The sequence below is a fragment of the Herpailurus yagouaroundi genome, unplaced genomic scaffold (genome assembly GCF_014898765.1).
Source record: "Herpailurus yagouaroundi ecotype Mexico unplaced genomic scaffold, PumYag 142, whole genome shotgun sequence".
In the NCBI taxonomy this organism is placed as follows: Eukaryota; Metazoa; Chordata; class Mammalia; order Carnivora; family Felidae; genus Herpailurus; species Herpailurus yagouaroundi.
The window spans coordinates 48,427,098-48,444,875 of record NW_024412397.1 but is presented as its reverse complement, the minus strand read 5'-3'; the positions used below and the strand labels follow the sequence as shown (position 1 = coordinate 48,444,875).

The 17,778-nt window shown below is 39.8% G+C and overlaps 1 protein-coding gene across 5 annotated transcripts in view; it reads left to right on the top strand.

Annotated features, from left to right (window-relative positions):
* LAMA3 (laminin subunit alpha 3) overlaps positions 1–17,778 on the top strand; it is a 279,417-nt gene that overhangs the window by 221,000 nt on the left and 40,639 nt on the right. For all 5 annotated transcript variants that reach the window (XM_040479219.1, XM_040479218.1, XM_040479217.1 and 2 more), the window contains 13 exons: positions 3,236–3,286; positions 4,173–4,324; positions 8,488–8,598; positions 8,720–8,831; positions 9,059–9,226; positions 10,484–10,680; positions 11,879–11,995; positions 12,631–12,785; positions 13,068–13,209; positions 14,288–14,390; positions 15,951–16,067; positions 16,152–16,331; positions 16,847–16,989. In XM_040479219.1, coding sequence (XP_040335153.1) covers positions 3,236–3,286; positions 4,173–4,324; positions 8,488–8,598; positions 8,720–8,831; positions 9,059–9,226; positions 10,484–10,680; positions 11,879–11,995; positions 12,631–12,785; positions 13,068–13,209; positions 14,288–14,390; positions 15,951–16,067; positions 16,152–16,331; positions 16,847–16,989 — 1,748 coding nt within the window. The remainder of the gene's footprint in view (positions 1–3,235; positions 3,287–4,172; positions 4,325–8,487; positions 8,599–8,719; positions 8,832–9,058; positions 9,227–10,483; positions 10,681–11,878; positions 11,996–12,630; positions 12,786–13,067; positions 13,210–14,287; positions 14,391–15,950; positions 16,068–16,151; positions 16,332–16,846; positions 16,990–17,778) is intronic.

Genomic DNA, 17,778 nt, shown 5'->3' with positions numbered 1-17,778 from the left:
AGCCTGTTTCCGATTCTGTGTCTCCCTCTCTCTCTGTCCCTCGCCCGTTCATGCTCTGTCTCTCTCTGTCCCAAAAATAAATAAACGTTGAAAAAAAAATTTAAAAAAAACAAAATAACCTCAGCTCCTATTTGGTGATTTTGCTCAGATCTCCCTTGACATTATAAGGTTATAACATATCAGTTTTCTTCATGTGTGTATCTGAGGAGATCAACATATTCTTTCTTGAATATCAATCCATGTCTGAGATGTGGGTGGTATAACTGGGATGGATTTCACATACCAAGGAAAAGAATCACTAGGAGTTAGTGTGGGTTCATTAGGAACAACTTGGAAGGAAAAGGAAGATGATTTTCTTCCTTCTTCAGCAGAGAATATTAACGTGATTTATCAAGAAAATATCACAGATATAGTGTAATGCCAAACCTTAGATAAAACCTCTAATCTTACAGTTATGGACAAGATGAAGAACTACTGAATGTATATATCTGAATGTATAGATATGTATCTATACTGTATATATATATATATAGTATATATATATAGTGTCTATATATATATAGTATATATATAGTGTCTATATATATATAGTATATATATAGTGTCTCTATATATAGTATATCTATATATATATACATATATATAGATACATATCTATATATATGTATCTATACTGAATGTATAGATTAGATCTGGTCAAGTGACTGCTCCCAAAGAAATATAGAGTAAATGGATTATTATCAGTCCAGAATGAGCTATCTTCTGACATGCGCTGTGCCTTAATCCTTGGCTCTATCTTGTTCAACACTTTTGACCTGAATGGAAATGTAGAAGGCATGCCCACCCAGTTATCACATGACACAAAGTTGGGAAAGATAGAAAATGCCTCCTGTGGCACATTTAGAATATTTAAGAGACTCAAGAGCCTAGAATAATGGGCCGATTCTAAGACAACATTATGTTAGGGATAAGCCCTTGGTCTTATAGTTGAATGGCATAAAAATAAGTGTGTGATAAGTGAGATGTGACTTAGTAGCACCAAGTGAAAAAGACTAAGGCTTTAGTCAGTAGCAAGTTCGTTATGGCTCAAGAGAGTAATATGGCCCCTAGGACACCTCATACAATCTTCAGTGAGTTCTAGAGTCTAACACCAGGTGGTCTGCCGTTCCCTGGCATGCTGTTCGCGTAAATCCTCACGTCGGACTTCTGTCTCTAGAAGACAATAGACAAGCTACGGTTTGTTCAGAAGAAGTGGAGATCCTGAAAAAACTTGGAACCATGTCACAGGAAGGATTGACAAACCAGGAGAGTGGAAAGAAGACTTGGAAAGGATGTATTTGAGAGGCTGATAGATGTGTGGGAGAAGGGTCTGTTTGTTCTGTGTGGCACAAGAAGTAGAACCCAAGGAATGGAAGCTAGAGGGAGGTCTACATTAAGTCATCCTAAGGAAGAAGTGTCATGTGTTTAAAGATGAAAAAGACTGAGAAAAACATGAGTTCTGTGAAGAGAGGTGTTTGAGGAGAAGCTTCAACATCACACACAGCATATTCATGAGATTACTATCTTTACAACCGTCTTTTTCTCCCACTTTAATAATAACAACAGCAAAGAAACCTGAAATAAGGATGGTGACTATTTGCTCCCCAAATGGAAGAAAACACTCACGCATCAGACTTTTTGTTTCTCTGAGGTTTTGCCCCCTCTTTTTCATTCTTTTTATTTTAATTAATAATGTATAGATTCCTTGGTGGTCAACATTAAAACTTGATAAGAAAATTGCACTGATAAATCAGTCACCCACATGAGGCAAGCCCTCCCTGGGTTATTCAAAGTGCTGTGGGGGATTGTGAAGAAAGTAAAACTGTTTCCTGGTCGTAGGAAATTTACAACTTAATTGAGGAAATAAAAGTGACATAACTATCCATAGCATTAAGAATGAGTAATTTTTTAAAAAAGGTGAGTGGGCTGCCTGAGTGACTCATTTGGATAAGCGTCTGACTCTTAATTTCCGTTCAGGTCACGATCCCAGGTTGTGGGATTGAGCCCTGTGTCAGGCTCCATGTTGAGTGTGGAGCCTGCTTAAGATTCTCTCTCTCTCTCTCTCTCTCTCTCTCTCTCTCTCTCTCTCTCTCTCTTTCTTCCTTCCCTTCCACCCCCACCCTAACCCCGTTTGCATGTGTGCACTCTCTGTCTCTCAAAAAAAAAAAAGATGAGTAAGAAAAACCCATGATTATATATGATAAATTAAAATGTCTACAAATATATAGAAAAGAGACGCTGATTGTCTTTGAGTGGTGGGATCAAGGGTGATGTTTTTATATTACTTTTCTGATTTTCCCAAACTTTCCATAGTGAACTTCTATTATTTATGTTACAATTAAATGTAGTTTAAAGTATATGTATATACACACAAAGTGTGGAATATTGCCTGCTGCTGAGAAGACAAAATGTGAAAGCTTGTCTAGGAAAATGTCAAGCTTTGTGATTTCCTGTGGTGAAATTAGATTTTTTTTTTTTCTAGAGGGAAGGGAGAGGGCATTTCATTGTAAAGACGCATGGTGCAGGGGAAAGGGTAGAAATGGAAAGAGTAAAGAACATCCAAGGAAGACCAGTAGGTTTTCTCTTACTCTAGTTGAGAACCTCAAAGTCTAGCTCATATCTGTGGTAATTGGCAGTGTGGGTCCACTAACATTGTGTGCATATCTCTCTCTCAGCACCTGTCACACTGTTGTGTGATTTATCTGCTTCCCCTGGGGGCCAGTAAACCACAGGACAGCAGGGATTTTTGTCTTCCTAGCTTTGTATTTCCTGTACATGGCACAAGGCCAAGGCACGCCGTAGATGCTCAAAGGTGCTCAATCAATGTCTACTGAATGTTCTTGAATGATACTGGAAGAGAAGTCAATAGTTGTATAGGAAACTATCAAATGAAGAAAGCCTTACCACTAATGATTAGGGGGTTTTAATTAGATAAGAGTATCATGACCTTTTATAGAGAAGAAAATGAATATACAGTCAGGGGCGTCACGAGAGAAGTTCCTGCAGCAAGATTGGTAAGAGATGGGAAAGCTCCCTGAACGATGGCACAGGTAAAGAGGGAGAAGGGAAGAGCCAACGATGCCAGATAGTTGGGTGACTAAAATCTTCTCAAACTAGCTTTTCTGAAAGCCAACTTAAAAAGCAGATGAAGAGGAAGTTGAATAACAATATCTACTTTGGTTATTCCTTGTTTCAGACTGCATAGACCAAGAGCCCAAAGATGGCAGCCCTGGAGAAGAATGTGATGGTGAGAAAAGAACCCTCCCCCCCCCCCCGCCTCCAGCTGTGAGGTTTAGTTTAAGATATGTGAACCTCGTGCTGGGATGTGCACTTTCCAGGTTGGGAAAGCCATGGTGGGAGGCGGTAGGGGGAGGACTTTTTAGGGTCAAGCCCAGCCTCTGTTAACTCACAGCTTTATGACCTTGGACAAGTGACCTGACTTCCCCAAGCCTCGGTTTAATCGTTTGCAAAATGGAAATAATAACTATATGTACCCCACAGAGTTGCTGGGGAAGTGCTTACAAATCTTACCATAATTCCTGGCAAATAGCAAGCTCTCGGTAAATAAAAGCTATTTATTATTATTTTTCCACACACAAAATAAGTAACAAGTTGCATAGAATCACCATTTCTTGCAATTTTATTGAGATATAATTGACGTGCAGCATTGTATAAAAGTGCACAACGTAATGACTTGATGTATGTATATATTGCAAAATGGTTATCACAGTAAGTTAATAGCCATCACCTCACATAGTTAACAATTTTTTTCTAGTAATGAGCTTTTAAGACAGACTGTCTCAGCAGCTTTCAAATATACAATACAGTGTTGCTAACTATGGTCACCATGTTGTGCATTACATCCCCAAGGCTTATTTATCTTATAACTGGAAGTTGGTACCTTTTGATCCGTTTCACCCATTTCCCCCACTCCACTGCTTCTTTTTAAAGTGCTTCCTGTCCAGAGATCTCTCTTGGGCAGAATCTGCATCCCTCCCTGAGAAGTCCAGGATTGTGATTTTTGACTGTGATGATCTGTGTGCATATTAACTGGGCTTTAAGCCGTCGTATTCTGTTTGCATTCTTGTGGCTTCAGCCCACGGCACATTTGCCTTTGATTGTGGCCTCTACAGATTGTGACAGCTGTGTGATGACGCTCTTGAGTGACCTGGCCACCATGGGTGACGAGCTCCACCTGGTCAAGTCTCAGCTGCAGGGCCTCAGTGCCAGCACCGGCACTTTGGAACAGATGAAGCACTTGGAGACCCAGACCAAGGACCTGAGGGTAAATACCCTATGCACCCAGCACAATGCTGGGTCCAGAATCGATACTTGGGGTATAGATGCTGCATGAATGAATACCCCTCAAGCAGGAGACAGAGAGGTTGACTCCATTTAACGCTTTTTCTGATCCAAATGAAGACTAGATATTTACTGGTGGAAAATACTAGTGAACATACAAAACTAATACTCTAAGTGAACATTCTTTTTTAAAGTTTATTTATTTATTTTGAGAGAAAGAAAGAGAGTGAGAGAGAGAGAGAGAGAGAGAGAGAGAGAGCACAAGCAGGGGAGGGGCAGAGAGAGGAGAGACAGAATTCCAAGCAGGTTTCACTCTGTCAGTGCAGAAGCCTGACGCGGGGCTTGAACTTGCAAATCATGAGATCATGACCCGAACTGAGATCAAGGCTGAATGCTTAACCAACTGAGCCACCCAAGAACCCCAAGAACATTCTTTACTTAGTGAATGATTCTGGGCTAATTTTTCTTCTAGAGCCCTTAGCTGAGTATCTTGCATTCAAAAGAATCAGATTTGTATTGAATTGGTATTAATTCTCTAAATGGTGGAATTCTCTAAATGTTGGGCCTGGGGTTTTCTATGTTGGAAGATTTTTTATTTTGGGATTTTTAAAAAAATGAACCATAAGTTCAATCTTTAAAAATAGATATAGGACTGTTGGGGTTATGTTTCTTCTTGAGTGATATTTGGTAATTTGTGCCTTTCAAATACTTTTTTCATTTCATCTAAATTCTCAAATGTATTGACATAAAATTATTTATAGTTTTTCTTATTATCCTTTTAATACCTGAAAAATTTGTAGTAATACCCTCTCATCCATTCTTGATATCGATAATTTATGTCATCTCTTTTTTTCTTGATTATTCTGGCTAGAGGTTTATCAGTTTTAATGATCTTATTTTATTGATTTTCTCCATTGTTTTTCTATTTTCAATTTCATTGATTTCTGTTGTTATTCATATTTTTTCTGCCTTCTGCCTTCTTTGGGTTTAATTAGCTATTCATTTTCTAGTTTCTTAAGATGAAAGCTTATCTTACTGATTTAAACCTCTCTTTTTCTAAATCAGCATTTAATGCTATGAATTTCCCCCAATGCACTACTTTAGCTGTATTCCACACATTTTGAGTTGTTGTGTTTTCATTTTTATTCAATTCAAAGGATTTTCAAATTTCCTTGGGACATGTCTTTGACCCCTGAATATTTAGAAATGTGTTGTTTAATTTCCAAACTGGGCATTTTCCAGATAACTTCTTGTTATTGATTTCTCACACAATTCTGTTGTGGTCAAAGAGCACACTTTCTATGACTCCAGTTTTTAAAAATGTGTTGAAGTTTGTTTCATAGCCCAGAATATGGTTCATCTAGGAGAATATTCTATGTGTGCTTGGAAAGAAGGTGGCCAAGAGGATAAGTAATAGGGCTAAAGTCCCACAGGGCCAGAGGCAGGCTCCCTAGAGGAAACTGAGGGCATTTCTGCCTATGAATGGAGACTGAAAAACAATCTTGAAACTGCCCAGTGCTCATTGTTGAGCAGTGAGTGTATGAGAGACTAGGAAAGCTACAACCTTATGAGCCAAGACCTGGATGGACATGATTCACAAACCAGGATCTGTACTGGAATGTGATATCCTCAACATGACCATAGTGTGCAAGTCCTAAGCTGCCAATATAAGACCTGGTTCTGGACTAGAGGATCAGGGTGGGAATGGCGATGACTGTAAGATCATTGGTTAGGGCACAGAGAGTGCAGGCAGAAGTGGAGTTGCGGGTGTGTGTGTGCAATATTTACCTGCAAACATTGGGAAGAGACAAGTAACAATACGAAAGACATCCAGCAAAAGCAACCACTAAGAGATGAGTTCCCTTTAGATAAAATTAAAATTGGGACAATCTGAAAATTACTTTGAAGAGTAACAATTCAACAGAAGGAACAAAAAATTAGAATACTGTTAAAAACACTAGAAACCAAACAAGAAGAGGTACATATGAAAATATTCAATTAAAAATTATGAAAATGAAAAAAAAATTTATTCATTGAAGTAAAAGAATTCAGTAGAGGAGATAAACCCTAAATTGGACATAGTGAAAGAGGCTTTGGGGAAAGTTTAAGAAGTGCTGTTAAAATGAGGGCTGGGGCGCCTGGGTGGCGCAGTCGGTTAAGCGTCCGACTTCAGCCAGGTCACGATCTCGCGGTCCCTAAGTTCGAGCCCCGCGTCGGGCTCTGGGCTGGTGGCTCGGAGCCTGGAGCCTGTTTCCGATTCTGTGTCTCCCTCTCTCTCTGCCCCTCCCCCGTTCATGCTCTGTCTCTCTCTCTGTCCCAAAAATAAATAAACGTTGAAAATAAAATAAAATAAAAAATAAAATAAAATAAAATAAAATAAAATGAGGGCTGATTCCAAACCCATTAGTACTTACAGCTGAGTACACAGTTGACCCTTCAACAACATGGGGGTTAGGGACATTGACCCCCTGCACGGTTGAAAATCTGCATATAAGTCTTGACTCCTAACAGGCTACTGTTGACCAGGAGCCTTACCAATAGCATAAATAGTTAACACATATTTTGTGTATGTATTACATATTGTATTCTTACAATAATACCTAACGTTTTCTAATTTTTTTTGGTATTTCTAGGTTACATGGTCCATCTGTGAGTTTGTTTTAAATTGTTGCAAATCTCCAAAAGATCTTCTTACATATTTATTGAAAAAAATCCATGTATAAGTGGACACGGGCAGCTCAAACCAGTATTGTTCAAGAGTGAACTTTATATAGCAAAAAATAATACTAGAAAAATGGCTCTTTTTCATCCCATCAGGGTAAATTTTAGTCCATGATTTATAGGCTCTTAATATAGAGAGGAAAAAAGCCATTATGTTTTGAGAGAAAAAGAAGCCCCTGGAGTTACTCTGATGTCATGAATATAACCCTGCACTTCTTCAATGAAGGGCAGGGAGCCAGCATTTCAGTACCTGTCCTATGTGCCAGGCTCTGTGCTCAGTGCTTTATTTAAGTCTTACAGAATCCTATAAGGAAAATAGTCTTATTTTCATTTAACAGGTATGTTAAAGCTAAGTAACTTGCCTACTATCACACAGCTTACACATGGCAGGTTCTAGGACTCGAACCAAGATCAAATTCCAAAGACCATGCTTTACTCACTGTACGTATTCTACTAACACTCCATAGAACGACATGCCTCAGTTTTCCTGTATTAAAATTAAAATAGAACTGTCTTCTTCCTAGATCACACATACACTGTGAAAATTCCTTAGGAAGAAGTGTGAGAGGGAAAACAGCATTTTTCAATGTTCATATGTATGTGACACTTGATAATATCAAAAAACCCAGCAGCTTAATATGATAATCCCCAATTTGCTGATGAAGGAGATAATACTCAAAAGCGGCAGACCTAGTGTTTGGACCTAAGCTGTAAAGCCTGTGTTGTTCCCCCCAGTGCTGGCTCTGTCACATGCAAGTCAATAGTATAGGTAATAGCAAGTTAATAGGAGGTAATAGTATAGCTTTTTCCTGTAAATTTATTCAAGATATTAACAAGTTTTTTTCCCAAAAAAATTGAAAATAATCACTACTCTAGAGATTATGTGCAGAAATGTCACCCTCTAAAAGTAAGGAAACTGTTTAGTATCCAAAAAAACAGGGGACCTGGATTCTGATCCTTAAGCAATCAATGATCATGTCTACAGCATTCAATTAAATGAGCTCTCAGTTCCCTTCCTGCTAAAAAATTCTTTGAATCTGATGGTTCCTTCACTAAATTAGCCTCAGGCACTGCTTTTAGTATTACAATGTTAAATATAGGTTAAAAACAACAGCGTTTTGTAGAGTCTGGAAAGTAAGATATCGGGTAAGTGGTATCCTCATTTCTGTAAGGTTCAGTTACTAACTCAAGGAAAGTATCTCTTGTCTTTTCACAGTTATAAGTTTATTTTAGAACCATATCACAACTCACATCAGAAAGTAGATTCTTCAAGTAGCTGATTTCAAAGAACCAAATCATTTCCTGTGGACCAGCATCGGGCTTGCTAAATGAATCTTTCCATATCACCACTGGGATTACCAAATTGATAGGATTTACCCCAAGTTTCTGCTCTAATGTGAGATTAATTTTGCATTTTACTTTCAGAATCAGTTACTCAACTACCGTTCTGCCATTTCAAATCATGGATTAAAAATGGATGGTCTGGAAAAAGAACTGAGTAATCTGAATCGAGAGTTTGAAGCTTTGCAAGAAAAGGTAATGTGTTAGGTCAATAACGTTAACTTTTTGTTGTTGTTGTCCTCAAAATTTGTTAGTTTCCCCCCCTGCACCCCCGGATCAACATAATTTGTTAGTAATCAATTTATTTTTCATATAGGTTCAAATAAATTCTAGAAAAGCACAAACATTACATAACAATGTTGATCGGACAACCCAAAGCACAAAGGAGCTGGACACAAAGATTAAAAATGTCATCCGGAATGTGCACAGTAAGGAGTTACTCAATCCAATTAAATATTTTTTTTATTACATAGCCTGTTCTGTGCCCCCATGCTCTGAAAGAATTTCTCCTTAAGAGTTCAATATTATGAAAAAGATCCAATAATGATACTGAAAAACTTATATGAACCTTCCATAAAAATCCCTTTTTTTTTTTTTTTAGTAGTCTACTGGAATCCAGAATTCCCAGTTTAATAAACTACTCGATATTTTCTAGTTCTCTTGAAGCAGATCTCTGGGACAGATGGGGAAGGAAACAATGTGCCATCAGGGGATTTTTCCAGAGAGTTGGCTGAAGCAGAGCGCATGATGACAGAGCTACGGAGCCGCAACTTTGGAAAGCACCTGAGAGAAGCAGAAGCTGAAAAAAGAGACGCTCAGCTCTGTAAGGATGTTCCCAAATCCTTGTATGCAACCCATTCTAATGGGCTTGAAATACAGTGTGCAAAGTGCAATGTCAGGTCCCCAGTACAGGTGGCTAGGTTAGTCATTTCAGCGTATATGACTTTTATTTTTTATTTATTAAAAATTTTTTTTAATGATTATGTATTTTTGAGAGAGAGAGAGAGAGTCAGAGTGTGAACAGGGGAGAGGCAGAGAGAAAGACACAGAATCTGAAGCAGACTCCAGACTCTGAGCTGTCAGCACAGAGCCCGATGTGGGGCTCAAATACACGAACCGTGAGATGGTGACCTGAGCCAAAGTCCGACACTTAACCAACTGAGCCACCCAGGCGCCCCAGTGTTCACAACTTTTAGAGCATGGTGTGAGAATGGGTAGCTCCTCCAGGCTACCAAGAGGTTGTAGAATATAGCATCTTACCATCATGCAAGAAAAAAAAATAGGTTCTTCTCCTAAGATAACAGCACTGGTATTGCCTTTTCCTTATTAACTGCATTTTTATTCTTTCTTCATTCAGCTCCATTCAACTTTCTCATTATATCATTTTTTAATGGCCACCCCCACCAGCACATTTGTGATCGAATCACAAATTGATATTAGCACTACTATTGCAGGAACCAAAATCTGGTGTAGTAGAAATTAACAGAATATCTCTAAAGGTTTTACTTAGGAAAAATGCCTCATTAGTTCAAAACTGTGAGAAATAGAAGTCTGGTGCGTATTTTTTCAAATACTGATCTTTCTTCTCCGGTGAAATGATGTGTCAATGGTTAATATGCAGACGGTAGCAGTTTTCTTTTAGCATTTGTATGGTTTAAATTTATTATTAGTCTTTGCTTTTGACTGAGGAGACAGGGTTAGTTTGCAGTTAGTAGTATTTAGTAGTAGTGTTAGTTGGTAGTGTTAATAGCAGTGTTAGGAGCACATGCTTTGTCCTCTGCGGATCTTGTTCAAGTGCCAAGGCTGATTGGTCATGCAACATTGGGTCGGTCAACTAATTTCTTGGGCTCTCCATTTGCGTATCTGAAACATGAGACTGCTATCATTGTTTTCATGTGGTTTTGTGTGCCCACATAACCAAGCAGGTGCTCCATAAATGTTAGTTTCCTTTCCCATTCACTTGCAAGTTCAAGGAAAACCATGAAATGAGTAGAAACTTCATTCTTCCTCTGTAGACTTTATAGCTTAGCTTAGAGGTACTCCTCTCTCAAGTGAAAAACAAAAATGTGTTGTATTATAGTGCTGAATCGGATAAGGAGCTGGCTGGAAAACCACCAAGTGGAGAACAGTGCACTTGTCAAGAACATACAGGATTCTTTAAATGAGTACGAGGCCAAACTCCGTGATCTGCGGGCCGCACTACAAGAGGCAACTGCCCAGGCAAAGCAGGCCACTGGCCTCAACCGAGAAAACGAGAAGACTTTGGAATCCATCAAGGTGGGTTCACAGTCAGAATCTGCATACTTTTCTTAATGACAAGGATGAGGGGGGCAGGGATCTTTATCATTAATAAAGCGGCAGAGCCAGGCACCTGTCTGTATGTCTAGCCTGTGCACACCTGTCTGTACGGCAGAGGCTAATCAAACAGGAGTAAGGGATTAAATGCAAAACCAAAGTTATTCCTCCTCCCCAGTCACCAGAATAGATTGTGAACTTAAACCACAGAGAAAGCAGAGCAAATTGCTTTAGTTCTGCCCCTGACTGACAGAGTGCTGGAGGAATAATGTTGCCAAGTAGATGAGAAATTAAACCAATATTGTTATAATTAAATCAGAGTATATAATATATGCTTTAAATAACTGATTTTTTTGTGTCAGCTGTGTAAACATCATTATCATAATCACTGATAAGGGCATTTTAAGCCATTATCTTACAGGAAATAGATTAAAATACAGGCCTCATGCAGGAGCTGCAGAGACAGAATCTGGAGCTTGGGATTCTACAGTATATTTTTTCAGGGGTGCACACTGTATGCTGAAACAGCAACATAAATGTGAGGCGTTATTAAATGACAGTAAGATCAAAGTGGAGTAATGTAGGACTGACCTCCCAAAAGAAGAACTTGTCAAAGAAAACAAATAATATCTTAGTCGATGGCAATATGCTTAATTCCCAAAGCCTCTTTAGACGGCTGTTGGAAGTCACTGATGATACCAAGGGAAGGGTGCGTGATCCAATTTTATGGGTGTGTGAGCTTTGGCAGCTCCTAGCTTGGCCTTCTCAGATCCCATGTATCCTCTCATTGAAGCGCCTCTCCAACCTCACAGGGCCTGGCATGTGGGGCGTTGCGATGATGGGTGCTGCCTCGTTCAGGAAAATCCCTCATGCTGCCTCACAAACCAGAGCTTACTTACCTTTCCGCCTCACTGGCCCAGTTGCCCCCAGTTTAGAAAGCTTCTGCAATGGTACGAACTGTTGTTTCGTTGGCATGTAGTTTGAGGAAACCATGACAACACACCTACGCGGCAAAGTGAACTGATTTCCCCGCACTTTCTAATTGCCTCGATGATCTTTCGGTTTCAAGAAAACATTATGACTCTGAAATGATTTCTGTGCTGTTGTGCAGTAGATATGCCTGTGCTTCCTGGTCGTATACCATGTAGTTCAAACAGGTTCTTCTTCTTCTTCTCGCCAGAGACAAGTTAAAGAAATGAATTCCCTACAGAGTGATTTCACCAAGTACCTAACCACGGCAGACTCTTCCTTACTGCAGACCAACACGCTGCTGCAGCTGATGGAGAAAAGCCGGGAGGTAGAGGCAAAACTTGTTCTCTGAACACTGAAAAACATTCAGATTCTATATGAGGAAACTATGAACTGGGTTAACATTTTTTTTTTCTGCAATACATGTCTTTTAGATGGAAGGAAATAAACCAAGATGTTCATTACCGTGGTGCTACCCTTGGGGCGTGGGAGGTGTGAATGATGTGTCCTCTGTATGTCTATTTGTATTACTTAATTAGCCCACAGTGAGCAGATGTTGCTTTTGTGATGACAAAAAAAATTGGAATGCTGTTTTTAAAATATCAAGCATGCATTTATTAGCAGAACTTATTTAGGACTCATAATAGGTTGACCACATTAGCAGCCCAGTGGGCATTTTGCAAATATCTTTTGTTATCGCTATTTCTAGAGTAGAAAAAAAAAACATTTCGGTTTAGTACAACTTTATGCTAATGATGACAGTGTGCTTTTATAAAATTTATCAGAAGGGGTACCCACCCTAAGAAAATTGTCCAAATGGTGGTAAAACTTGCAAAAATATTATCAGTGCCACTACTGAAATAATACATCCTGGGAACATGAAGTTTATGACAGAGTTTGAGAAAATGGTGTATACAGTCTTTGCTTAAAGTGACACTGTCTCTGTTTACTTGAAAAAAATAGGAATATGAAAAACTAGCTGCCACTTTAAATGAAGCAAGACGTGAGCTAAGTGACAAAGTGAGAGAACTTTCTCAGTCCGCCAGTAAAGCCTCCCTGGTGGTGGAGGCAGAAACGCACGCACAGTCTTTACAGAAGCTGGCAAAGCAGCTGGAGGAGTGAGTGACCCCCCAGGTCTAACCGCAGGAGCTTCTGGACCTAGTGTGAAAGCCTCCCTGACTGAGCTGGGGCTCCAGAATAGGGCGGGGGGGCGGGACCCAGGGCCCGGGTCCAAACCCAAGCTGCGCTGGGGGTGTGATTCCCAGATAGACCCTTGCCAGCACAGGTCTCCATTTGCCAGATGAGGAGGCTAATCAAGGAGGCTGGGAGGGGGAGGTGAAGGGGCCTTCAGCCGCAGGCAGTGGAGGCTGTTGGAGCCCTTCACCCACACTGTCTTCCAGGATCAAGAGGAATGCCAGTGGGGATGAGCTGGTGCGCTGTGCAGTGGATGCTGCCACCGCCTACGAGAATATCCTCAACGCCATCAGAGCAGCGGAGGATGCGGCTGACAAGGCCACTAGCGCATCTGAGTCTGCCCTCCAGGTGGGCACCCGCACTGGCACCTTTTTTGGATGCACTCTGGAGACGACTCATTGTCTTACTTTCTTTTCATATGCACTGAGGAATGTAAACAAGCCTTAGTTTAAAAAAAATTTTTAACGTTTATTCATTTTTGAGACAGAGAGAGACAGAGCATGAATGGGGGAGGGTCAGAGAGAGAGAGGGAGACACAGAATCCAAAACAGGCTCCAGGCTCTGAGCTGTCAGCACAGAGCCCGACGCGGGGCTCAAACTCACGGACCGCGAGATCATGACCTGAGCCGAAGTCGGCCGCTTAACCGACTGAGCCACCCAGGCGCCCCAACAAGCCTTAGTTTAAATTAGAACTTATTATATAGAATAGACTTGAACTTGCTCTAGATGTGGATCGTTTGTGTTTACATGACTGTTTTGATAGATATAGCGCAGTTTTAAAAGCCATTTGTGAAACCAGATAGAAATTCCACCGATTACCAATGTTGAGCCAAGATGAGTAGTGTATCCTGCTTCTTTCTAGGTATGATTTTAGACCATGATTAAGTATTGGCATTTCACAAAGAAGAGGGAAATTTTTGTGCACGATTTGGTAACCATTTATTTCCTGTCATTTGCCTTAACACCTGGGCATGTCTTGGAGTCCTGTGTGATCTTACATGTACCATATAATATTCGCATATCTAAGAATAAAGCATAAAATATTAAATATCAAAGAATTAGAGGATAGGCCTTCTTGAAGGTTAAAGACTTTTATCTCCCAAATATTAAAAACTTAAAAGCAACTCTTCTCTTTCTTCAGTTATTGAAGAGGGTATTGTACAAACAACAGGGAGAGAATGAGACAGGTATCACATGATTTGTTAGTATGTCACCAGGGAAGTGTCTACCTCCCCAAGCCACACATATCTATGTACAGCCCTAACTGTATCTTTTCAGGAACAGTCCTTTTAAACTTCCCCCTTACCTTTGAACCTCATCCTTTAAAGATTGAAGATAAGGGCTTTTAGAGTAGGATGAAAAAATCTTACTCCACATTTCCTAAGGAATGCTATATGCTTAAGGCTGGTAAATGCTTTGCTTTCAGACGGTGATAAAGGAAGATCTTCCAAGAAAAGCAAAAACCCTGAGTTCTGACAGTGATAAACTATTAAAGGAAGCCAAGCTAACACAGAAGAAGCTACGGCAAGGTATTGGAGCCTGGCAGGGAAGGGGAGGCTGGGATAGCCAAGGGTTTGAAAACGTCCTGTTAAGACCAGGAGAAACAGCAAATTCTGGAAGCAAATGCGTGATCTATTTAATAGATTTGATGTTTCCACCCAATATTCTAACATATACCAAGTTAACTAGAACCTCATGAATATACATAAATCTCAAAGGTAATCAGTGCCCATGGCATTAGGAACCCACACAGCATAGAGGTATGTCCAGGGCTGGTCTCTCATTTAAGGCCCAGATAATAGTTTCAGGTCACCAGAGCTTCAACGTTTCTTAAGTCCTAGAATGCTAGTAAGTAAAAGTACCAAAAATTACTACTACTATGAAGCATGAGAATTTTTGAATCATACATTTTATCTTTGAAAATTTCCCCTGTATTTAATTTTTTACAAAACAATTAAACCATCTCAATCTCACCAAATTCTGGTGTTCTGAAAATGGTGTTTCTTGATTTTCTCTGGTCTCTTGTGTTCATTCATGGCCAAGAAACTATGTCAGCATTTTTGAGTGACTAGATGCCTTCTGACAGTAATATTTATATTTTTTCATGTTTAAAAATTAAATACATGAAAAATTACCTACAAAAATATGTATTAACATAGAATGATTTGCTTAGCAAATTGCAGGAATTAAAATTCCCTGGTGTGACATCTGTTCCCTTTACAAAGTATAAGCTAAGAGGTGAGGATTGTTTTAAGTAGGGTTAGGATGCTAACTACGTTGATATTTTTTCTTTTGTTTTCTACCAGCATGCTTCTTTTTACCTTTTGATCCCCTTCACAACCCCCCCCCCCCACCAGGGGCTTGGGCAGCCCCTAATAGGTTCCTTGTATTTGGGGAGTGTTTTTAGATTCCACATATAAGAGAGATCATAGGGCATTTGTCTACATTGTTATTTAAATCGGTCCTGGAATCACAATTTAAACCGTGTATCATCACTTTGGCCTTAAAGCATTCACTGGTCATTTTCCATTACCTCAAAGTGGCAATGTTATCAGCTAGGAATGTCTGTGAACTCCCTCCCTTTCACTGAATCCCCTTAAATATATCAGTTTGGAAGTGGACAGAAACAAACAATGCCTACTTTGTGAGTGCATGTGCTTGGATGAGGCTGTCTCAACAGCACTTTATTATACTCTGAAGAGGCATCATTCATTCATTCACTCATTCATTCAATAAGTATGACTAGTATTAAGCCCAGACTAGTGCCAGACAATGCACATCCCTTTCCTTCACTAAGCAGAGACGTTTGCCCTGACCAAAGTGGAAGTCGAACTGCCCCTAAATGACTAAGCCTCTCACTGTGTTCATGATGCATTTCCAAGCAGCTGGATGCCACAGGCTCAGGTATACTCCTGGCCTCTGGAACTGGAAGCCCCTGGAACTGTGGGTCTAGGCACCTATAGTGAACATCTCTGAGATTCAGGTCTGCTCAATGCTCTGCAGATGCTGGCTACTTCAGGGGCCACCAATACCAATGGAGGATCAAAATCCATAGGGTAATTGCCTCATGATGCTTTATTTAATTTTAGAAATCAGTCCGGCGCTCAACAACCTACAGCAAACTCTGAAAGTTATGACAGTTCAGAAAGGATTGATTGATACCAATATCACTGCCATCCGAGATGACCTTCGTGGGATACAGAGAGGTCAGTATCTCCCTACCCACCGTACTTGGCTTCTTTTGTCGAGCATTCAAGATACTTACACCTCCCTCTTTGTGTGTGCTTTAGATGACATCAGTGATATGATCAGTAGGGCAAAGAGCATGGTCAGAAATGCCAACGACATCACAGATGAGGTTCTAGATGGGCTCAACCCTATTGAGACAGATGTGGCAAGAATTAAGGATACCTATGGGAGCACACAGAGAGAAGACTTCAACAAGGCTCTCACTGATGCAGATAACTCAGGTATCAAGCATTCTTCAGACAGGACATACTATCCATTTTCTCCATTGTTATGCACTTTGGTCAGTTTATGTGAATTCTTCCCTGATAAAGTCTGAAATTAGAAATTAAAATATTAGAAAACTGCTTCACATAACACCTTCAAAGAATATGGGTATTCTATTAGAAAGTCTAGGTGGGATTTTTTTTTTTTAACCCATTGACATTGGTATTGAGTTTCCCTTTTTTAGAGTGGAGATATAGGTCCCCTAATCATGAGGTATTAAATTACAATTGATATTAAGGTTCAAAAAATAAAGATTTATCTTCTGTAGTGGTTAAGAAAGATGATTTGATATCTAGACTGCAGGATAGAATCCACGATGTATTTAGGAAAGGTATCACCTGACTCTGAGTCATCCTGTCCAATATTTGGGACCCAAACGTAACACTTGACAAATGCTGTCAATGAGAAGATCTGTATTTAACCTTTTTTCAACTCACAATTACAAATTTCTGTTCTGTAATCTCATCAACAGTGAAGAAATTAACCAACAAACTGCCTGACATTTTGAGCAAGATTGAAAGTATCAACCAACAGCTGTTGCCACTGGGCAATATCTCTGACAACGTGGACCGTATCCGGGAGCTAATTCAGCAGGCCAGAGATGCTGCAAATAAGGTAGGTGTGTCCCCACATTGCCAGGCACTAAGCCTCCTTCTTTGAGAGGTTAACACATTCATCAAGAAAGGGAAGGTGTTTGTTTACACGGAAACTGGTTGTCTTTCTTGCTCTAATTCTTTAGTTGTTTGGAATGTGAAAGTTCACTTCCTCCTGTCATCCTTCAAAAGTGCACATTACCTTCATGCCCTAAATGATTTGGTATGTTAGGGACCTGAAGCAGTTTCCTCCCCACTGAGTTTATGCAGGCAGGAAGAACAGTTTTCCTCCACGCCTCAGCTGGTGAAGTGTTATTGCAAGTTCAGGTAGGGTTCTGTGAGCAGAATGTGCTGATATGATGCTGCACAGGACCTACTTTCTTGTTACAACTTTAAAGTTATAGAATCCACCTTTATTGAGGGTGGAGGAATGGTTCCTATCAGCAAGGGCACTGTTCTAAACACAGGATTATAACAAATTTTCTTCACTGGAATGCAAATTCATCAGCCTTTGTTATTTTAACTTGGCAGTTACTTGAATTCCTGACACTTCTCTATCAGAATTTGTTTTGGCCTAAAATAATACTAATGAAACATCTTGCTTTTTTCATCCACCCCCTGTGAGATATTTGCAGACAGAGGGTTGGGAAGCCAAGTCAGAGTATCACCACCCTAAAGGCACTGTGGTTGGTTTCTCAGTTCACTATTTTTAGAGAGCCCTGATGCACTCATTTTTAAGGACTGTAATAAAAGCAACCATAACATGTAATATATTAATGGGGAATGATTCCTTAAAGAATTTATTTTAAAA